Raw genomic sequence first — 23,996 nt, 5'->3', positions numbered from 1 at the left:
TAACAATAGTCGTAATACGGTAGCACTGTAGTACGGCAAGGGAGCTTTATTTGTATTTCCCACACAAGGCAAATCCATAGTATACTTTACCGAGACGACAAAAACATGATTAAAATCAGGATTAAATGATAGAACTATAACAAAAGTGGGGAAAACATCTACATATGGCGCTAAAAAAATGGCAAATGCCATTTTAATATTAAAGTGAAATCTAAAAAGAAACAAACATACAATTTACTTTTTTTCACGGAAAAGGTGTATGGGAACGTGGGGTGGAGAGTTTTAAAACAATCAAAAAATACAAAAAATATATATTTTTAAAAATAATTGAATAAAAATTGGGAGAAATATATCCGCGAATATGCAAATCCGCGCACTCGAGGTGGAAAGTGCTGGGGCGTGTCACGTGACTTGCCCACCGGAGAACGCGCGTAGTCTTGTGACGTCATCCACATTTCAGTCGATGGATCGTATCGTGCGTGTGTGTTTGTGTGTGTGCGTGTGCTATCCCTTCAGTCAGTGCACAGAATTAAACCACAGGGTGGGGGGCTAAAGTTTCGAGGAGGAAACCAAATTTTCTTTTTTTTTGACTGGAGAACTTTTGAGATAACTTTTCGTGCGCCCTAATCACAAATGTAGCTTTTTTTTTTTTTTAAATGAAGAGTAATTGTTCCCACATTGTCTCTCCGTGGATGTTTGTGTGCTGCTCATGTGCCTCGCCTGGACACGACATGGCAGTGTGTCCTTGCCGGGGACAATGCAGCAAGATGCTGTGTGGACGACGGTTCCCCCACGAACACAGACAGACAGAGCGCAACGTAAAGGTGGGTCTATATTAATCATAAACAAAGGTTACGAACATGCTATTTTGCCGATTAAACGGACCCTTCTAAAACGAACGCTCCTCGCTAACGCATCTAAAACATTTCAGGATCCATCCTTTCTGAAGCGCTTCTCCTCACCGTGTCACTTAATTCACGACACAAAGTAGAAAAATATATTCGTAACGCACAGAACAAATCTATATTTGTGACACACAGTACAAAGTAGTATTCATGATAGTCGTGACAATGTGGAGGTAGTGCAGGCTCATGTCGTCTCGTTGACACATGTGTAGGCTACGTCATGATGGCTTTAGAAAACATCTGCACGAGTAGCATAAAAGCCTCATGTTGGACACTTTTTAATGCCATTTGGAAATATTCACGTGTGCAGTCTTCATTCAGGTTCACTCCATGTGTGGAAATGTGTGAAATGCTTCTATTCAGTGGACCCCCTCCCCCTATATGCTAGCTATAGAATGAAACGACGGGTACCCTCCACACGCTCACGTACGCACACGCGCGCGCACACACACACGTGCGCGCACAACGTAGACAAATACATAAATACACTAGTACAGATACACAAGACAAGCGCTCCCCACAAATTTGCAAATACACGATCAATACTGGACACTGCTTTATACAAACACACACAAGCAGACAACACATGAATACACACACACAATACATGTATATGTGTGTGTGTGTGTATATATATATATATATATATATATATATATACACATTATACGCAGTATGTATTTATGTATATGTATACACAGCCAAGCCAAGATGTGGTGGCAACGTAACTAAAGCATCTGCATTTGAATGAGCGCCCCGTTGCTTCAGCTGTCTCATTTACATACAGACTCAACGGTGTCCCATAGTAGATTTATCTATGACTACGTTTGCATGCTCAGATGTTATCATCTGGACAACTCTTAAAATATGAAATAACAGTGATCCGGAAATAGTTGGGCGACCTATTATTTATTTTGTCCGGAAGTCCCGCCTCTTCTGTGCTATTGACCTAGTGATGGGAAAATGAAGCTTCATATTTTCTTCATGAACCAGCTGCCGTATTTTTGAGTCCTCTAGATGGCACTGTTGGTTTATAAAGGTTTTTAAAATGGCAATTCATTGTGCTTTCAAACCAATGTTGTACATACAGTGCCATCTAGAGGAGTACAAAAATACTACAACTGGTTCATGAAGCAGATTTAAAGCTTCATTTACCCATCACTACATACACCCCATTCGAGCTCTGGTGCTAGCTCGAGTTCACCGTCCAAGTATTGGGGATCCCCATTGGCCAACTCAGTCACAAAATGGACTGTGCAGCAACGCAGGCGCAACACAAGTCCGTTTCGCTAATTACCCAACAGATTAAGCACCAGGCCCAAAATCCACCAATGTGTAATCTGATCGGTGTAATGTTTCACCGGGGCGATTTGGCGGGAGTCATGCCAATGTTACTCAAATGAATAGAATGGTGTTAAATACAAAGACTTGATTTCACTTGGCCTCACACCGGTCTGTTCCGACAGGACGGGAGGGGGAGGTGAATTCATTTCACCTTCTTGTGGTCCTACTAAGCCTGAATGACAAAAGTTCATTGTCTCACTGAGATAGGCGAGAAATAACGGAGAGTTTAGTGGATGCATTCTTGATATACTGGAGCAAAGCAGGACATTTGCACATACTTTGCAAACAGCTACTGTATGATAAAGGGAAAACGAAGGCAATTGTAACACTTTTGAACTTATCCTGCACTCTTAGAGTGCCAATTTGACAAATTTGTCATGAAGTACTCCTTGGAACAGCTGTTGAGCTAAATCTCATCTTGGTCAGCGTTTCGTCAGTGGACATCCTTGAAGTGGCCGGCCGTGCATTTCACACGGAGGCCTTCGGTGAAGTCCTACTTTGTCCGACTTGAAGAAATCCTCATTATACCATCATTTATGAAACCGCGGCTGGAGAAATAATATACAGAAAGACAATTACACACTACTGAGTGAGAGTTGGACGACCCAGGTCCGTCTTGAAAATGGCCTCGCAAGTGCATCTGCAATCAAATCCACACTTTTCCCTCCTTCGGCCATTCTGGTATAAAAAAGCAAGAATATATTTGAGCTTTTCGAACGATCGACAGCGATTTGTCTTTTTTGTGTATTCAGTGACTGTTGGTGATTTACAGTAACAGAAAAAAAAGAAACAGCCGGCTTCCAGTGGCAATTCAGCTCTCAGTATTTCCACTTGTGAAGTCAGCCATTTATGCAATTTGTAGCCAGATGATAAACAGACTGATGCGTGTTTCTGCTTGAGCAAATAGTCCGATTTGCCAAACGCTTCAGCAACTCCTGAATATGTAAAAAGCGTGCAAGCTCCAGTGCCTCGGTCTTTGACGCTTTGTCGGTCGTGCCGTATTAAAACGGAGATAATTGGGTGATATTTACTTCCAGAGCACACAATCGCCAAACAAGGGCCTGAAAATTGTATTTAATTATTTAATTTAATTTAATTATCGGTCCAAATCGTGTGATGGGATATGGGAATATAGTCGAACAGATCCTCAAAAAGAAAAAGTTGAAATCGTTAAAAAAAAACTCACACTGGACTTTACCAATATTATCATGCAGCACATTCACTTTTAAAATATGCACATCTAAATTTACGGAGAAGTGTGTTGAAATCACACCGATGACTTTTGACGATGGGCTGAAAAACATCCTTGTTTGCATGACCACCCCCCACTTCCCCCGTCGCTCATCCATCTAAGCGCTCTTTCTCCGCGCGTCCAAGAAGTCAAGCATGTGATTTACAAAACTCGCTTGGTCAAAAAAAAAAATAAACTGTTGAACATACCTGAGGTTTTGCATGAGGCCACTATTGGAGGACAGGTTCCAGTTCGCCCAAATTATAATTGCTATGCAAGATGGATGGATTGGACATGAACTAAATAACAAATGGTTGTCTTTTAAAAAAAAAAAATTTTATAAATTATTTTTCGTTTTGTTGCAGAACGAACTTACCGACACCGTCTAGAGTTGGAGTTGCCACACCGGGACTTACGAAAAAAAAGAAAAGAAAAATGAAGATGAAATATGCCGTTGCCTTCGTCTTTATCATGACGTTGGTCATCATCGAAAAGGAAAGCAATATCATATCAAGGTAAGATTTTGCAATTTTGCATCTCAAAGCATTAAGCCTCTGTAGGATGAAGGCAAAAACCAACTCCATTGCTGTTTTTTTTTTGTTTTTTTTTTTCAAATCCATCAATCGAATCAAATCTCCTAACTGATATCTATTCTCATCAGGATGTCTGCTAAAATGTTGCAGAGGCAACCTCCACAGCAGACCACCCAATCGTCGCTGGATAACCGCAACACAACACAAAATAACCCGAGCGCGCTCGACATGCTGCTCTCTAAAGTCAATCAAACTGAGAAGGAAGCACTTCCAAATAGTGCTCGTAAAAACATTTTACTCATGGCCACCACGAGATCAGGTTCCTCATTCATGGGTGAATTCTTCAACCAGCACGGAGAGAACATGTTCTACCTCTTTGAGCCTCTGTGGCATGTCCAACACATGTTGACAAAGACAGAGAACGGCAGTTTTTTTCCAGCAATTTATCGGGATGTACTTCAGGGCCTCTTCCTGTGTGACTTTACCCCTCTGGAGAAGTTCCTCGCTCCCCCACCTCAGGACCATGTGGCCACGTGGCTGTTCCGCAGATATTCCAGTTTGTCGCTGTGCGAAGAGCAAGTCTGTTCCCCCTTCATCAAGGAGGTTTTTGAGAGGTATGGTATTGTATACCGTCGTACAATTTAAGATTCTTCAAAACAGTGGAAGGCCCATAAAATGTCAAGAATTGATTTATCCCTCTCGAGTATCTCAATTATGTCCATCCTTCCTGCTAATGTTGACCAATTCTTTATTTGCAATTTTGTTATAAATTGTGCACAATCTGTTATGAACGAGAAACATGCAAAATTGATGTTTGCAGTGGTTTTGGGAGGGAGAACAGGACTTGGAGGCAATCCCAAATGTCGCTGTTGGTGGCTGAAATCTGATGAGCCCCCCCCAAAAAATTAAGAATCCAAACATCAATATGTACCTGAAAAAGACCAGACATGAGAAACGCTAATGAGGAGGATAGACTGTAAATGAATAGTTTCACTGAAAAAAATTATTGTAGTCTGTCGGAATTGGTCAGTGCTTCTAAAGACAACGACACACCAATCCGACATCGGCTGCCGTGGCCAACTGGTGCGACGGCCTACAAGTTGGCACGTCAGACCGGAAAATGACGCCAGAAGACACAGAGACATTAACTACTCTGGACCTTCTGTGCATGCGTGAGAAGTAATACCACTCCATGCCACCGGAGGCAGTAGTCACCCCACAGCTCTGTACGGTGATGTTGAATAACAGCGAGTGATCAATTCGTCATCGTGCTCTTCCGTCCAGCTAGCCGTTATTGTCCATAGACAAGATGTGAAAAACGAGCAAAGTTGATTTAATTCTTGAGGAATAGTATCAATTGACGTCATTTGGCCGCATTCGGCACTTTCCGTACTTGTCCAGTGCACTGATTCGCTAGCTAACAGCCAATCACAGTGCTCATTAGTCACGACAGCCCGACCAAGCACGCCCCCCTCAAACTTCTCAACAACGACGTTGCGCTCTACACCAAACAGTCTGACGTCAGATTGGTGTGTTGAGGCCTGAATAGAGAAGGCGTTGGCGGCCCTGACCTAAATCACAAGGCAAGATATGATTTGAAGTCGTTATAGAAACGAGCTCTTCAAATATTGCGTCAAGATAAGAAACGTGTGCTCTTGTTTTAGGTTCAGCTGTCTAAACCGGCAGTGCGGTCCGCTCAACCTGACACTCGCTTCGCAGTCGTGCCTTTCCAAACGATACCAAGCCATCAAGACTGTCCGCGTACATCAGTTGGAAACGCTGCGGCCTCTGGTGGAGGACCCTCGCCTGAACGTCAAAATAATCCAGCTGGTCCGAGACCCCCGTGCCATATTAGCGTCACGCATGGTGGCCTTCTCGTCAAACTACCAGACGTGGATCTCCTTGGGACAGGACGGTCAGGTGCCTGAGAATGACGAGGAGTGGAAGAAGCTCCAGGGGAACTGCGACATCATTAAAAGGTCGGCTGAGTTGGGCCTGAGCCAACCTCGCTGGCTGAGGAGCAGCTACATGTTGGTGCGCTACGAAGACATCGCTCGCAACCCAATGCGGAAAGTGGAGGAGATGTACAGGTTCACGGGGATCCCGTTCAGTCCCGAAGCCCGCGAGTGGATCCTGAGGAACACGCAAACCACGCAGGATGCCAGCAACGTCTTCTCCACACAAAGGAACTCGTCGGAGCAGGCGGAGAAATGGAGATATAGCATTCCCTTCGTACTGGCTCAGGCGGTGCAGCGACTGTGCGGACCCACCATGAAGCTGTTTGGCTATAAGTTTGTGGACGACGCAAAGATGCTCGTCAATAAGTCCGTCAGCTTGTGTGAGGACAGGACATTTCACTAAAATCTTCACCCCCTTTACAACAAGGGTTTCATTTTTTATTCTTCCAAGGGGAGGTTTTTGATTTCTTTTTTTTTAATTAGTGTGTATTTCCAGAGAATTTTTGGTGGTCAACTCGAATTGATCCGCCCCCCCCCCCCGAAAATGAACAGCAGCAGAATCCCTTCTCCACATTTAGAAGGAAAACGAGCAGTTGAGCTTGACACTGAGCATGAATACCAACGTTACTATTTCAGCGTTGTGTGATTGCAAATAGACGGGAATGAATTTCTTCATCTCTACTCCTGCCTTGCCATCCAGCCGAAAAAAAATAAATTGACATGGGCTGTCAATTGTGAATTTTAGTCTATGTCACAGGCTGCTAAAAATGATCAACAGGGCACAAATAGCCCCAGTCTGTAATTGGCCCACCCGTGCCTTTACTGTTTTCCATGCTATTTGAGGGGGCTTGGCAGTGAGCCCTGCCACGAAAAGCGAACAAATGTGAGGAATTAATTGATCACACAACTCATTTACTACCAGTCGAGTAAAAAAATTAAAAAAATTGAGCTTTGACGTCTTTAACCGTCAATGGTAGTAAAGGAGTTAATCATACCCCATATCATTCCTAGGCAGATTTGTTTGCTATTTAAAAACGGCATTGGCGTCTTGTGAAAGAAAGCGTAAAAACTGAACAGTAATCATGCGGGGATATTTCGCACACCAAAATGCATGTCTCATATTTGGTGTGGACACTAAAGAGCCGCATGGCAAAAAAAAAAAAAAAAAAGTATTTATTGGTGTATTGTGCCCATTGGGCAGCTAGCAACAAGCCTAAACTGTGCATATAAAATGTCTTTTCTGCGATAGTGGATTGTATTTAGACATTCAGGGATGATGTGTTGTGTGTGTCCATTTTTTTCCGATTTATGATAATGCTGTGATAGATGTGCCCAAGGAAACAAAATGTGCTTTAACTCTGTTGGCTAACGTGAAAGCTGAACTCAACCAAATGGCACTTCCAGAAATTGAAATGTGACAAATGAAGATTTTCAAAGTCTTGGTTTTAGAATGTTAAAGGGATACAATTTTATGTAGAACATTGGAGTCATTCCGGTAGCGAAACAATTTGTGTTTTTACCTCCTACAAAGTGTCTTTGTTCTTTTGTAGCGGTCCTTTCTAATACATGTCTGTCTGTCCACAAGACTGTGGAGAAAATGTGTTATTTTTCATTTGAGTTTAAAAGAAAGTTTATAAAGGCCCAGCAAAGTGAATTAATAGATTTATTTGTAAATATATTACAGATGTTTGAAGATAATGGCTTGAAAACAAGCAGGGAATTATTTGCTATTCAACTATGGGGTGTTAAACCTTTAACATTTATTTATTATTTTTTTTTTAAAGATTTATGCTGATGGCCAAATCAAGGCCCCACGAGTTGCCTCTCCGCCAAAATACACAAACCTACACACCTTTGTTCATATCAGTGGCTGGTTGGTGCAATTTTAATGCGCAGTTAGCTAGCCAAGCTAGCTAGAGAAAAGTCCAAACGATTCGGGGACGAGTCGGTGAGTTTTCTTCCGGGCTGGCGTGGCCATGTTAGAGTTCCTTGTTGCCCCGGGGTGACCTGGTGCCATATATCACAGCCACTGGACGCTTTGAGGAGATTCAGTATCTTTTAGCAGCTCAAACTTGGTCATGACATTTCTTTTCATTTCACAGGGACTTGAAATCAGTCTAATCTAGTCTGCCTTATGAGCTGTGAATTTCTGGATGGTTGTAAGACAAGATTTGAGTGTACAAATGTGGCCTGTCTTTCTTTTTTTTGTTTTTTAGCGAAACCCAGGTGCTGTAGCATTAACTGTCCGGCTCGATGGCGTATGAAGGTATCCACTGTGACTCGGCATCAATGGGTGCATTGTGTTCACTTTGGCTCAGGCTCGGCTCAAATTGCCCTTCTTTTGCAAGTAAAAAGGAATATGCATCGGAGGTGCCTCTATGCGAGGGCCTATACTCTCCTTGATTAAAAACGTGAACATGAAAGCACTGCAGCCGGGGCGTCTCTCGGTGCGCGGGGTCAACGTGGAAGAATTTAAAGACAAAATGGGTACAGTGAAGTCCCAAGGGCGCCTGAAACAAGTCGTACAGGCGATTCATTCAGGTGCCTGGATTTTACGTTTTTAGTATAAGCACTCATGTTGTTCAAGCTTTAAAGGTCACGTGTGACTCAAAGGCTTGACAAACCCACTCTCAAGTATTTTTTTAATGAGAAGTGAAAAGTGAATCGCAGGTTTCTTCTGTAAGGTTGAAAGAGTAAAATGTTCAGTGGTTTCTATGTGAAGGTTGTGATTTAGATGCGAAAATGTTAACGTTTCACATTTTTACTGGCACCATTTTGATTTATTTTGCCAAAATAACATGCGGATTAAAATTTGTATTTGTCTATTGTCATCCATTTTGATAAACAACACCCTATGATGCTAAAATGTGTGTGTGTGGGTTAATATATATATATATATATATATATATATATAAATAGTCACCAGAAAATATAAGTTACAAGTTTGGTCCTGCCTGCTCAAAAGGAGACACGGGCATACCAAAATTATAGCTAATTTACGGTACCAACAGATACACACAGTGTTCTTTTATGCACTCGCACAATCAATGAGTGGGTTTGTGCAATTGACGGAAATGGAGAGGGGCAAAGGAAACAGGAAGCGTTGGCACCCACCTCGCCTATAGGCCTCATTTGAGTCTCATCTGTAGTCCATGTCACCACCAAAATCAAAATTTTTTTTTATTATGAATTCAGAGATTTGATTTGATATACATTATTCACGTTTGAAGATAGTTTAAAAACATGGGCAAAGCCTGTAGTAAACAATTCAGTTGTTTGTAGGGCCAGGAAGGAAATTCAATATCAATGTCGATTGCAATAGTCCATAAAATAAAAAAAAATTAAATAAAATAAGAACGCATACTAAGACAGCGGCATTGAGTGTGTTGTAGGCACCACCAAACATGAAGAAGAATCATTTAAACCGACAAAGAGAGTCATTTAAACCGATGACGCAGCAGCAGCTAAAGTTGCGCTGACTTCTTTAAATCTTAAAATTAAGTTTTATATTGTCGCTATCCTGTGAAAAACAATTTTGACGTATTTTGGGGGATTTCTTCAAAGCGCAAAGAACAACCACTAACATAAAAAAAGGGTATCCGTGTTTTTCTCAGGACAGTGAAAATAATAACACTACCTAAATTCAACCTTTTTTCCCATAGGTTCAACAGTAAAAATTATTTTTTTTAAATTAATGTATATCAATATCGACCAATATTCAGCCATATAGCCCACCTCTAGTTGTTAGTGTGCGAATTTTATTACAAGGCCCACTATGTCAAACAGTTAGCTAGCTATCGATGCTTCCATCTTTTACGGCATCTTCCGTGGATACCGCAACTTCCAGACGTGCTCTGTGTTGTCATTTCAATTTCCGAGCACCGAGGTGATGCCATGGACGGGCCCGCTGGTTGCTAAATGCCCCCAGAAGCCTTTTAGCTCGCAAGCTAGCTGTTGGCTAGCGCCTCTCGTTACAGCATGCTAAGCCCAACTGTCGGCTTTAAGCGGATGCTAATATCTAAATTGAGTTCACTTATAAAGATTATCATCGTACATTTTAGGCTCATCCTGTAATTTTACACGAAAGCTGAATACTGAATCCTTCACTTCTTGTGCGTCACATATACTGCATTTTCTGTGTCACATGGGGATTGTCCAACTCATGTTTAGTTTTCCACCTCGGGCAAACACACACATACACACTAGTCCTACCCTTTTTGGAGTGTGTACTCCATCATCTTGGCTGCCCCGGCTTGCAAGGTAAATAAATGCTGTGGTTGGGCACAACACTCAGTGGCCTCAGCTGCCCTGGCGGACAGAGGCCTTGTGTTTGGCTCCCGCCTCCATGAGCCTTTACTTGGATATCTCTGAAATAGATCCAGACAGAGAGCGTTCAAACTTCAATAATCAACTCAGTTCATTCGAGCCTAGAGGTGGCTTTACTAAAGTGGTGTGCGTGCAAAAACGTACATTTTTCTGGGAGGGGTGTTAGCAAATAGATGTGATTTAGCAAACCTGAGACAAACTGCAGTGGTTGATTTTGTATTTTTAAATACGCTGTTTGAAAGACAGTTGCAAAAGATCATGCTGGCATAATAAGAAAATAAATTAAAATAAAAGAAGGAAAAAACAAGTCAAATACAACACTATTATCCTTCAGGATATTTTGTTTGCATTGCTAGCTTGATTCACACACCAGTGGCTATTGAGGGTTGATCTCACACAATTTAATAATCAGCCGTGCCGTATATAAAGAAAGGTTGGAGTTAACAACATCAATTGTCTCCTGAATTGGTGTTTGTTTTCATTTAAACTTAATTTTGATGGAATTACCGGGTTGTCAGGATGACATTTATTCGACCAAATACCTTTCAGGAAATATTCAGTTGTTTTTAACATAAAATGTAACAATCACCATAAAGAGTATGTGTACAGTTCTATGATAAAGGGTCTTACTAATTAATGCTGACTTGTTGGCCCTGCAGAGGGAGGCAGAGCCCACCGCAAAATGTTATTTTCACTCTCAGTCAGGGGTGTGAAACTTGAAAAAGTTGTTGAGAAACGTACCACTGCTCGGAATTAAACAATAAATTTTTGAAGAATTATTGGAAAATATATGACATAAATGTGAAGAAATAACACGTTCTAGCCATAGTTTAAAACATGAATGACAGAGCTTGTTTTTAAATTTTAAAAGGGGTAGATGTTAAAAAGCATCAGCATATGCACTTTGGGTGTATTGTAATTTTTTTTTAATCGGTCATTATTTTTTAAAACAAAAGTAACAACTATTGGTCATCATCACTTTTTATGTTAGTCTGTTATTATTTGCGCCAAGCTCTGTTGACAATTATTTGCTCTCTGGCGCCCCCTTGTGGCTATAGGGCTCTCAGCAGGTACTTAGTTGTCTTATCTGTGCTCTGGTTGATTAGTGTATGCAAGTTAACCAAGTCAAACATTTACACAACAATGCCTGTACATGATGTGCCTTGTATGCGGCCACGTGTTTGCATGTATGAGGACGGCGGCGTCTTTGGTTGAGTGCTCAAATGCACATGCTTAATTAACAGCATGATATGTTTCTGCTTCTTCACCGCTGCGTCATTGTGGCGCCTCTCAAACTCATTGGGACGGTAGTGGGAAAGATGTCCACATCAAACCGGGTGCAGGCCAGCAGCACTAATCTGCAAATAATGACAGCCAGGCTGAGCGCAACGTTGCAAGGGGCACATATGGGACAATTTAGTCAAGGAACCTGACATGTATGCTTTTGAAATGTGGGAGAAAGCCGGAGTATTAGGAGAAAACAAATGAAACTCTGAACTCAGAATATGAAGCAGAATTAAAGACGCATAGCATAGCATGCGTTCAAGATTGACCGGCGCTTCATGCTATTGTATCCGTCAGAGCAAACCTTTTCTACAAATAGTAGTTTGTGGTCCCGGCTCCCGCTTTGGCCTACTTGCCGCTCTGACCACCAAGGCAGCCGTAACACCTCCTGACGCTCAAACATGCACAGGCACCGGCATTGTTAGCTAACAGGTGGGCAACAATTGCCCCGAGGTAAATTCTTCCTTCACCTGTATCGTTTGTGTCCTCACCACTTCCTGTGAATGTCGATTCAATACAATGGGGGGCGATGGCTGGACATCACAACACCGGTCACGCACTCATTCTGTCATTGTGACTGAGTGGAAACTGGAGAATGGAAATGAATGACAAAGGCACCATAAACTAAGTAGAGTGGCGCCTTCGGGTACAAGTGTCACCTTTTCAGACCTTATATTCATTCTCACCTATTTACAGATTTTGAACATTCTGAAATGCCCTACGATTTGTCTAATAACACTATGATACCACATGATGGCGCCAAAGCCAACAATAAGCCTAAAATGCCACAAGACGGATTTCAAAAGCCCTGCCTTGCTGTCAAGGAACTTTGTTGAAGTTGCACATCTTGACTAAGAAAACAATTTAATTAACTTCTAAAAGGATGCATATATACTATATTATATATAAAGCAAAATATTGCGGAGTGTTATTAATGTTTTGTTACAACATTTTGTTTTTTGCGGGGGTACTCTGAGAGATGAACAGCATTTCCATTTATTTCAACGGAATAAGTTGATTTGAGTGTTATGATAACAGGATTGAATTCATTTTTGAGGACTCTTTCATCTATTGTTGCAAACACAGAAAAGATTCTACACCACGTTTACCTAATCTCCAGCCGGGTTCTCGGGGCACCCTCGGTCACTCAGGCTGCATAGCCGACCTTCTCAAGTTGCTACGGCCGGCAATTTCTCCTCTTATGAATCTTGCTATGCATAATTCAAGCGCCCGCTCATTCTTTTTAAGACTTTCCCCTTCAAAGAGAACCCGAGAGGTAACCCCCGAGCCTGCCCCAAACAAAACCGTGTGAGAATGTTGCACTTTTAATTAGCGGACCAGTAGCTGCTTTATAATAGATGAGGAGTTGATCGGAGGTCATCAGGGCTAAAGGGGTGATCAGGTCCAGAGACCAAAGATGACAAAGCTGCAGAGCAGACAGCCCATGGACCACAACAGCTTTTGTTGCTGAGATACAACAAGGTTTGATATTGGAGAAGCTTAATTTGTCAAATATGGTCACATGACAAAGTGGGCCTCGTGGGATGGATTGAAAATGTATATATTTTCATATGACGTGAACTTGTTATTGTTCTTCATTTGCATTTTGCAAAAAAAATAAAAAATCCTCCGTCCAAAGTTGTGGGCTTGGTTCAACAGTAGAAAAATACATAAAGCAGACTTAAGGTAAGTTAGTAATTTCCAATTGAATTTTGAGCGAAGCAGTAGGAAAAACCCTGCGTTCATCAAGCGGCGTCCCAAAGAGCCGACAGCTGTCTGCACGTTAGTCACACGCATACAGTTCCGTGTTGTGCTATTTTGACAGATGCTTCACAGAGGTTTGTGTATGTCGCCGTGCGCGTGTGACAAGTTCTCTCTTCCAGCTGGGGATCAATGTCTGTCCTGTTCTATCTGATGCTTATCTGCGGGTGATCAATCTCGTCGCAGACAGCTTGCGGGTTAGAGTTACCGCCGCAAACTGAGAGCAAGGATTAAAGGGCAGGTAAGAAGACATTTGATTGGAATCGCTAACAATAGTCCTAACTATGGCAATCTTTGTGTACAATATTTACTCAAATAGTGGCCTGAGTAGGTTTCGTGTCTCAAATAGATGAGTCATGTGATGTCATGACTTGCTAAGCCTTTTTACGAATAGATGCCTCTTACAAATTTCAGATGTTTGTCTTAGCAGCAACATCTTATGTGTTTTGGTGTACCTCAGGGCAGTATGTTCAGCCTCTTATCCATTACAATAAACATGAGGTAAATGTAAATAACAAAGATGGCTAATTATGAGAAATTGATTTTTCATTTGTTGCACAAAACACATTTTGACCTGCCGGAAAACTGCTTCATAATTTGCTGTATTTATATACAGGGGGAATATCTTTATGCAGCCTGCACAAAATCACATATTAAGTGAAGTCATGCTGACATCAAACTTAATATAATAATAAATAAAGATAAATAAATATGGTTCATAATCTTGTCAAAATGATAATTTTTTTTCTTCGACTCAGTGACTTGGACCTTCCAGTGTGATTGGCATTCCAGTGCTCCTAGAATGCTGCATCAGAATACAAAAGTAGTGCTTTGGCATCGCCCTGTTCCATCTATTACGTCAATTGCTTGCAGATTTTGGCTTTTAATTGTTTGGATTTTTATTTTGTCAGTTTTTTTTTTTTTTTTTTTTAAGGAGGCAGAAGCAAGGTGACTTTTTTTGGGCTTCATTGATATAAATAAGAAAGGAATACATCCATTTTTTCTGAGCGCAAAGAAATATTTTTCTAACACCATAATAAAGCACTTAAAGCAATAAATGATTGATGATGACTCAGCTCCCAGTAAATGGACTTTAAGTCAGGATATTTGGCTCTTAACGCATGTGTCAGTAATCCTCGGCCTCTTCAAGTGACATTTTTGGCCCGAGGAAACGCTTCTACCGCATAGAAACAGTGTCATCTCTCATTTGTTGACACAGCAAATAAACAGAGCCACGGCAACTTTATCTCTTACTTCCTTCGACATTGTTTCCTTGACGTGTTTCTGAAGGAAATTGGGAAGAGGAGGGAAAAGGGCAGATGTATTTCTTCGCTAACAAGCCCAAGGGTGGGAGGGGCGAGGGTCGGTTACAAGAACCAGTGACTGAAGGTTAAGTGCATGCACTAATACGAACAAAAAGCGACTTAACACCTCAGGATATGATGATGTTGCATACGTTTCTTCTCGGGCGCTCAATTTGAACCTCCCTAAAATGAGCCAACGTTAACTTTCTTGAAACATGTTGAATGTAGAGGTATATGAATTCTAACTAGTTGTGGGACTCTTTTTTGAAAAAACAAAAAAAAAACAACAACACAATTGCTTAGAACTTTTGTACTCACAGTAATCCCCCTGCATTTTTAAGCTCTTTAAAAACACTTTGAAAATGAGACGTGCTTTATAAACTGAACCTACAGTCTGTCGTCGTAAAACGCAGGACTGAAGAGGTTTGAATAGTCTTAAGCAAAAACCAAACTGAGCTGAAACACTTCCTGTTTTCATTCCACTTTCAAATTTAGTGTAAAACAAATATAGTGTACCACCATCTAGGGGTCAACAGTGAAATTACACCCAAAAGAAATGGGAGGCATAATAACATAGTAACTAGCTGTACAAAAAGAAAATCCACAAAATAACTTTCTTAAAGTTCTGGCCTTAACCGTAGCGATCATCTGAAAAATCCAATTACTCTCCGCATATCATGATCAAATACATACAAGTGAACACAGAAAAGAAAAGATAAAAAATTCTCCAGAAGTTGTTGCATGAGCAGTTCTGAACTAGTTAAAGAGTGAGGTCAACCAGCCTGGAGAGAAACGAGCGGCGGCTCATGTCACACACTGCAGTATTCAGCAACATCTAATTGCTGGCCATTGTCTTCATTTGACTTTTAACCTCTCTCATAAATTATGCCCCGGGATACTTGAACCAACACCACCTGCCCACCCCTCGCCTCGTCTCAAAGGACACCGTGGGATTTGCAACTTGAAAGAAAAGTCACAAGTCACAAGTAAGCATCCGAAGCTTCCCATGTTGTTCTAATAACAACAAAAGTCATTGTTGCGTCACTGAGTACAGTAAGCGTCATACAGTTATTGTCAATTTTTAAGAAACGTATAAGCCCAGTAAAGAAACATTCAGTCAATTATAAGTCTAATCCAAATTTTGAAAATTGCTCTTGTGATCACAAAAAGCCACATAAAGCTTACTTTTCTCACTCAATTGTCGTTAGACATCTAAAACACCGTATTCATAGGGTTCTTTATTCCTATAGCATCAGTCACCGAGCCTGATGATTATTGGCCATTTGAAAACATCCCCCACACAACTTTCTCTCCGAATCCCCCTTTTATAAATCATAGGTATGAACTTTTAAGGCTGTTTCAATCGAAGATGTTTTAGTTGCAGGTCAATTTCTAATCACTAGAGGGCAGCATTGTCCGAACATGACATGGAGCTCAATTATTTATTGTGATGTCATAAAGTCTATCTTTCTTAACTAAATATTCTTCTAATACTGCCTTTGATTGGCAAACGTGCTTCTTCCAGGAACAACTACAGAACTTTAAAATAAGGTCCCGAAAATATGTTGTGTGTGCAATAAGCAAGATTTCCCGCACATCCCGTAGGTGTGAAGAACAACAGTAGCATCAGGTTTCATTAAAAATAAATAAATAAATGAATAAAAATTACACAACTGCTCTTGCTCGGCCATAGAAGAGAGACGTGTGCGTGGGTGCGCGTGTGTGCGTGCGTGCGTACATGCACTAAGCAGTTCAAGCATTTTTGTTGGTAGACTAGATTGTTTTGATTAGTTTATTTTTATATCCATTTTCTATACTGCTTATCCTCAATATTGTATTTTTTTTTAAATTGTGGTTTTGTGTCGCTTCTGTCTTTTCTAAATGCATGATTACGAGTCTCACCAGCACGGTTGTGTCTATGTGCACTTTGGCAGGGGAAAAAAACACCTAATAATTTCTCAATAAATTTCATAGGAAAGAGTAAGAATTAAATTTAATTTATATAATGGATGATGGGAAGTTTTGACGGGAAGAATATGAAGACTGATTTCCTACTTCCCCATTGTGCGGATCTTGCAGTTCTACCATGAAACCTCTAAGGGGCAGCAGAGGTCTACAGCAGATATCATGAAGCGATGCACACTTCGGAACAAAGGGTCAAAGTTCAACAGTCCGCTTCAAACTAATCAGTTACGTTCGCTATAATTATGATAAGGGAAATAGGAGACGACGTTTAAAAAAATAATAAAAAATAAAAGGAAGTCCGTCTGTTGATGAGCTTCATAGTACATTGAGATTTGCACATACATAAATGTCATCTCGGTGTGTTGTTACTGGGTGGGCTGCTTGGGCCACTCACTTCAAGGCTTCCTAGTCAAGCGTTCTTTCATAAAGCGAGGGAGTCAAATTAAGAAATAAAAGAAAATGGGGGTCGGGGGTTTGTCTGTCTGGGGGCCAGACTGTGGTATTCAAATGTGATTAATAAAGAGTGAGTAGCGACAGTCTCAGGCCAGCGGAGGGAGAGTTCGGCCCACATGAAAGTGGCAACGCTCCCCTTCGGCTGTCAGCAGTTTTTAATGTGAGCGGACATACTGGGAGCTATGACTTCATTGTCATCGTGCTTTCATTGAAGGCAAAGTGTGGCTGAGTCTGGAAGCTTGTGTTGATGTTTGTCCTCCAACGAGCCGATACCACTTCAACTAATAAGCGCATTTATGTCCTTAAAGGACCAAGAGAAAAAAGTTTGGGTTTACTTTCACATTTTGGACAGAAATGCACAACTCAAAGGTTTTTTTTCTATTTTTTTTTTCTTTTTTGATTCATGGAAAGAAAATATAAAATAATACTGGGAATAGCTCATTTGTTTAAGGTGCAACAGCATATCGTTAATTTAAATTCTAGAATGGTGACTGTACAGGGCTCACCCTGGTGGCACGTGTAAAAAAAAAAAAAGAATCATGTGCATGATGCTAAATGGCTTAAACTGTTTATATGATTTAATTTTGAAGTACAATAAAACTTTTTACATACATTTTTTTAAAACACATGTTCCAATATTTAAGCCCAGTGCTCACGTTCGACTTGACACAATATTAGAGGTTTAAACTTTTCTTTTTTTTTTTAAATACAGTAGTACATTTAAATTCAGTTCAATTGTATTTACCCTGGGTGTAAAATTATTTTATATATATATATATATATATATATATATATATACACACACACATATATATAGACATACATACATACATATATATATATATAAAGATATATACACACATATATAGACATGCATACATACATATATATATATATATATATATATATATATAAAGATATATATATATTTAATGAATCATTATTTATTTTTATTTTTTTTCCCGATTTAAGTGCAGTGCTGTTTAAATCGCATATTAGTGGCTTCAAGTTTTTTTAAAGATACAATACAGTACATTTTAAATACAGTTCCATTGAATTTAACTTTAAAGTACAATAGATTAGAATTTCATCTACTAGTAATATTTTATTTTTGATAATTTCTTGCACTTAAAAAATTATTTAAATTATGTGCAATACATTTAATTTCAGCCATTTTCTCTAAACCTAAGTGCAATGCTAACATTCAACATGTGCATAATGTTACAGTGGCCTACAATAAATTAATTAATATATAATACTATTTTATTTTTACAGCGCATTTGCTATAAAAATTTTATTGTGTTGTTTTGTATTGTATAATATATTAATTTATTTGATTTAATTAAAATTAAAACCACTGTTCTGCAATAATGTGTGATAAATGTTAAATCCCTCCTTTAAGAACGCGTTATGTACCAAATGCGTGAGCTGGCATCAATGTTTCATAATGTGCTCTTTTGATTGGCCCAACAGTTATTTAACAATTTATTATAGAAGAAGCGATGTCCACCGTTGTAGGTTCCTTGTCCAAAACAGTCATCTTTAGCCTTTACAAAGCAGAGTAATTGAACGGAGCCGTGATCTTTCCTCGCCTGTAGTTATTTGACGACGTCAATGACACAACAAAAATTGAAATGCAACCCTCCCTCCCTCCTTCCCACCGGCCCACCCCCCTCGTGTTCTCATTTCGGCAAAAGGTCAGAAATTCAATCACGGCCGCAGCGGCTATAACAATATATGTATGGGAACGGGCTACTAGTGTTAACTCTCGTCAAATTCCTTGGCCGCCTGTGGTCATTTTGCCAAGAAAAGGGAGACGTCGTTCTTTGGAGTTATCCATTAACATCGACAACACGTTCTTTTATTCCTGATTCATAGTTCAGGTAATTGGGAAGGAGCTCGGACACATACAAATATCTTTTTTTTCTTCTCACCAAGACTATGGCTGTACTAGCAGATTTTTAAGTGAGCTATAAAAATGTCGAATGATTCACTCGGTCCTCTCTTCACTCAAGCGGACAAATGTTTGATAAAAAAAAACTCATTAGCAAGATCCCATCCTATATTGTTGCTTTCTGCTCACCTTGCATACCACCACCCACATTCCCCCTGTTTCAGCCGTTTTATTAACCTCTTTGTTCCTCAAGTTCACAACACTTTTTTAGTTCACTTTTTTTTTTTGTCGATTTTCTGCCCCAAACTACTGCAACAAATAATTAAAGTCGCTTCGTCCTGTGCTGTGATGTCATGTATTATGTAACTATATCACACTGGAGAGTTTCTTTTTCTATTTGCTTTTATTTTTGCTTTGCGACCCTCGTGACGCTAAGCGGCTTGGATAATGGATGGATGGATATTTTACGCTACCATCTTCTGCCAAAGAGCCTGTTGCCCCAACTTCATAAATAACGCTTAAATAAATAAATAAATCCTCTACTCCTTAATCACTATGTAGGGATTTATGTCGATTTTGATGGAGCGGACTGTATATAATTCACTCATCAGTCAAAAGAAGAAAAGTTTTGGTAGACTACTTTGGTACACTGTTAATTATGTCATTGCTGTTGCGTGGTTAAAAAAAAAATAATAATAATAAAGACATTACGATAGCATTGTTTTAAGCAAAAGTATATTTGAGTAGCTATGGTATTAAATTAAAAAAAAATAAAGAGGGGAAAACTGTTAGATTTTAACAAATGTATTTCACAAAATAATACTTGATTTTTGTCATACATAAAAAACAACAACAAAAAAAAAACTTTAATGCGCCTTTTGTCGGTTGTTCGTTGTTGCTTTAATTAGCCATCTGATCACCATATTAGGTGTGAACTTTGAACTTGTGGACCTCTGCAGGTCCCCTGACTTTCAGTTTGGCAACCATTGGAAGAGAAGCCATGCGTGTGTGTGTGTGCGTACACTCGGCAACACACACCCTCCACCTCCTGATAATCTATTCTGTTCAGCCAGCTGCATACAGTGACAAATGTTGCCAGCATTAAGTATTTACCCATCTTAAGGTAAAAGATGCAAAGGCTTTCAAAATGCCGCCTGCAAAAACAAACAAACTGAGAATTACTCTCCAATATATAACGTCATTCGAGATCTATATCGTGGTTTCGATGCAGTTTGCCAAATTCACCACATGTAACATTTCAGTCATTGTGACCTTACTAACTCCTTCGACATTACTTTACAGCAGAATAAAACACACGAGTATTTATTCATCGACCCGTAACGTGTCTCTTAGTTGACTTTGGAGTCATTTTCCATGATGTGTCTTTAGTTGCGATTCATATTACCGCCACTTGTTGGGGGAGTCCAACGGAGGCCGTGACAGCGCATTAATGAGACGGTTTATTTCAACAAAACTTCACTTCCTCCTTTTCCCTCCTCGCCAAAAAGCACGACACCCGATCAAGGCTTCATTTGGACCGCGAGGCATTCTTGAATGTGAAACAATGTGGTTGTCGTGCGACTGCGATGACAGACAAAACCATCCAAACACTTTTTTTTCCTCACACAATAACCTCTTAGCCTCCCTTCTTCCATTTTTTTATCAGTGACTAAGATTTTGTTTCAGTTGTTCATGTTGGAATGAGCTGCATGAATCGTTTCTATTAAGAATAATAACAATAATTAAAAAAAATGTAGGACATATATATATATATAAAATATAAATATATATATATTTACAGATTTAATAGCACTTAATTTCCATCCATGCGTGAACAAATGATATATATTTTTTTTCTGACAATGACAACTTTTTACCTAGACAAACAACGTCTTTTGTAAGGATCGCAACTCAAATTCAACCTTATTGTCAGAGCAGGTTAACGTTTAGGGGAGGGGTTTATCATTGTGATATGACTATTTTTTTTCAAAATCTGCAACTTGACATTGTTATGTTTTTTTTTTTTAACAATATATTTATTGGCCTCAATTGCGCTAACACAATGAGACACAATCCTTTTTACAGCAAATACAGATAAAAATTTTAAAAATACTACATACATATACTCCTATACAGACATAAATTGTACAATATACAAATAACCACATTTTTAAGGTACCTAGTAACATATTCTGTTATCATAATTTTTAAAATAAATTATAACAACAGTTTCCAAATATTCAGCGTTATTCCCCCTAACTAACTAACCTGCGCTCTTCCCACAAACTACTGTACATTCCTCCAACACTTAAAGAAGCCGCACAATTTAACATCATTGGCCATAAAATGTAAATCATCTCCACTAACAAGCGCGATAAACAATACAATTAGCCAAATCAGCGTAGCTCCACATGCTAGTCAAGATAAATAATTTACAATGCAATGAAAGAAAAAAAAAGGGACAATGAGCAATAACGAAAAAGAATGAACTGCGGCTATTGAGCGCAAGGTCGAGTTGCTTTTTTTTTTCCTGTGTGTGTGTGTGTGTGTGTCCGCGAGTTGCCTATGATGAGTTGGGGGGGGGGATTGATGTGGTTTTGTGCGATGTGGTATTTACATCAAGCCTCATTAGAGATTTACTGCTCGCTCGCAGCGGCGCGTTCATGAGGTCAACACGGTGGAAAAGAGGCGCTAACGCAACGCTGTCAACCACCCGGTGACAGAGCAAACAAATACAAGCCGCGCAAAGGGCTCATATAACAAGCGTCTTGTTGTTTGATGAGCAAAAAACATGCGCTAGTCGTTACTAGTTTTTTGCTTATTTGTAAGTCCATTTAACATACTTCACTCGATATACATCCCCGTGAATGTTGTTGTATGCGTTGCTGCTGCGCGTGTTTTAAAGAAGCAGTTGTTGGAAGGTTTAGATTTAATGTAACGTAACGTCTTTTACTTTCTGCATAATATGTTTGCAATAAGATGGAGGACGTTTGTAAAATGAAATTATTAAATTGGTTTGAACATACGCAATTTTTAACTATGGTGTTTTAGAATAGAATAATAGATTAGAATAGAATATTTGGTGCCAATTTTACATTAAACTGATTCAGATTTTTTTTTTTTTTGTTGAAGGTCAAAGGTTTCCTGTTTGGTGTTAGAGAAAACATGAAAAGCAAAACACTAATATATTGAGCTGAAGTTTCCCCAAGGCTTCATTGATGACCATTAATATAGATTTTTGGGAGGTATATTTTTCCAGATAACTTTGGTGGCACAGTGTGTTAGCAAAAAACATCAAATCTCCGATTCCGAATTTTTTTCTTCTTTTTTTAGCCCAAAACCAAAAGTGCTTTTCTTGCAGAATGTTTTTAATCAAAGTGAAACCAATCAGAAAATCCTGTAAAGATTTTCCGTTTTGGTCCTCACAACGTTCTAGACTCACTTGCAATATGAGAAAATCCATTGATATCGAAAGACCACCGAATTAAAAAAAAAAAATGTTTTACACTTCTCACACACTTTAAACACATTCAGAATCTTTATGAACACGAAAACCATTTTTGCATGAAATATTCTAACTTTGCCTTCGAGTGCATGATTGCGCTATCAAATAATGGGAAATACCAAAGAGAGGCTAATGAATGGCATCGATATTGTGGTTTCAACCCTTTAAGCAATGGATGCCTGAACATGAAGAGTGGAGCAACACACGTAGACAGATAATATAACAATACTCAAGGGTGTATATTCTTTATCCTCTTCAAAGAATGAATAATATCACAGAAAATCGCCGAGAATTTGAGACTGGCTTCACGTACAATATATCTTTATCATACCGCCCCCAGGTGGCCAAGGCACACACAACCCAAAAAAAGGAGCAGCACGATGTCCACTGAACTGAAGCAAAAAAAAAAATGACCGTCTTATGCATTTAATGATGCAATTACTGTGTGTTTTGTATGACATAGAAGTAACTCCACGGAATGAGACAAAGCATACGGACACCCCCTCCGGGCCAGCCCTCCTTGATCGAGGCCCAGAACGAGCGCAGCAATATGGAGGCGACGCTCCCAAAAACATCAATAGCAACACGACGCGCTTTCGGCTCCTGTGGCCAGCATTTGTGCAAACAGCAGAAAGTTGAGGCGTGCGAAGGGTAATGGGACATCCAGCGCCAGGGGACAGCAGGCGGCAGAGTCACACGCCAGTGCCGAAAGAAAGATGAAGTAATCTTGGGGAACAAGTAGACACACTCCACTTGGAATTTTGCCCCAAACAAGATTAAAGTGACATTATTCTATGAGAGTGTGGCAAGAGTATTAATCTTACACATCACAGAGGCCGAGGCCAGACAAACAACGGGCCGGCTGCCCGAGAATGGACGGCGGCACATTTTTTATTTTGTCACTGTTGGAGTTAACAAGTGGCCGTGAGAGTGCAATCATCTCTTGGTGGGAAAGGCCATTACGTGAGGCCGTTTTTAACACTTGCCAGTGCTGAAAAAAGTGTTTTTTTTTTTTTTTTACAACAATATTAGGTACACAAGCAATCATGAAGTGATTTCCAACGTGACCAAACGGAATTATCACATTGTCTTTTAGAAGAAATGCAAATCAGGACGAAATCGCTTTTATGATGCCGATAATTTGTTTGGTTGCTTCAATTTAAATACGTCGAATATTTTGAGCTCTTGAGAGCTTTTATTCGTTGATACATATGAATAAACATGACAAAAGCTACAGTCTTATCGTAACAGATCAAATCGTAATGCCACTAAATTGAACTCAATAGTTCATACCGATCACAATTTGTATCGAATCGTCTCTTAGTGGAGAGACGCACATCCCTCCTAACAAGGTATGACTCAACTCCGAAAAGAAAGCTTCCCTTCGGTTAGTCTACTGGCGCTGTCGCTTTAGAGTGCCTCGTTGTCATCGATGGGTGTGCACACATCATGGAGAAAAGGAAAAATAAAATCAATGGCTGACGTGTCCGCTTTAGAGCGCCTCGTTGTCAGCCATGAGTGTGCGCAAATCAT

At 39.8% G+C, this 23,996-nt stretch overlaps 1 protein-coding gene and 1 long non-coding RNA gene across 2 annotated transcripts in view; one reads left to right on the top strand and one right to left on the bottom strand.

The window, feature by feature from the left end:
- The first annotated feature begins 535 nt into the window (after positions 1 to 535).
- On the top strand, positions 536 to 7,110 carry chst3a (carbohydrate (chondroitin 6) sulfotransferase 3a). The gene is made up of 4 exons (XM_088305152.1): positions 536 to 824; positions 3,846 to 3,995; positions 4,142 to 4,627; positions 5,678 to 7,110. Exons 2-4 carry the CDS (start codon positions 3,916 to 3,918, stop codon positions 6,372 to 6,374), a joined length of 1,263 nt encoding a protein of 420 aa, XP_088161278.1. The 5' UTR covers positions 536 to 824; positions 3,846 to 3,915; the 3' UTR covers positions 6,375 to 7,110.
- Positions 7,111 to 10,189: 3,079 nt separating this feature from the next.
- Positions 10,190 to 23,996, bottom strand: part of LOC148330057 (uncharacterized) — an 88,773-nt gene continuing 74,966 nt past the window's right edge. Inside the window, exon 5 of the long non-coding RNA XR_015844998.1 lies at positions 10,190 to 10,338. This is a non-coding gene — a long non-coding RNA (uncharacterized LOC148330057). The remainder of the gene's footprint in view (positions 10,339 to 23,996) is intronic.

This window comes from Idiotropiscis lumnitzeri, chromosome 9 (assembly GCF_059441095.1).
Source record: "Idiotropiscis lumnitzeri isolate Australia: NSW breed Sydney's pygmy pipehorse chromosome 9, RoL_Ilum_1.0, whole genome shotgun sequence".
Classification (NCBI taxonomy): Eukaryota; Metazoa; Chordata; class Actinopteri; order Syngnathiformes; family Syngnathidae; genus Idiotropiscis; species Idiotropiscis lumnitzeri.
This window is presented reverse-complemented; position numbering and strand designations above follow the sequence as displayed.

What these genes read in the sequence shown, in the direction of transcription:
- chst3a (XM_088305152.1), top strand. Translation starts at nt 3,916, where the DNA reads ATGAAGATGAAATATGCCGTTGCCTTCGTCTTTATCATGACGTTGGTC. An exon ending in GAAAGCAATATCATATCAAG is followed by an intron (nt 3,996 to 4,141) that starts GTAAGATTTTGC and finishes TATTCTCATCAG; the next exon opens with GATGTCTGCTAAAATGTTGC. An exon ending in ATCAAGGAGGTTTTTGAGAG is followed by an intron (nt 4,628 to 5,677) that starts GTATGGTATTGT and finishes CTCTTGTTTTAG; the next exon opens with GTTCAGCTGTCTAAACCGGC.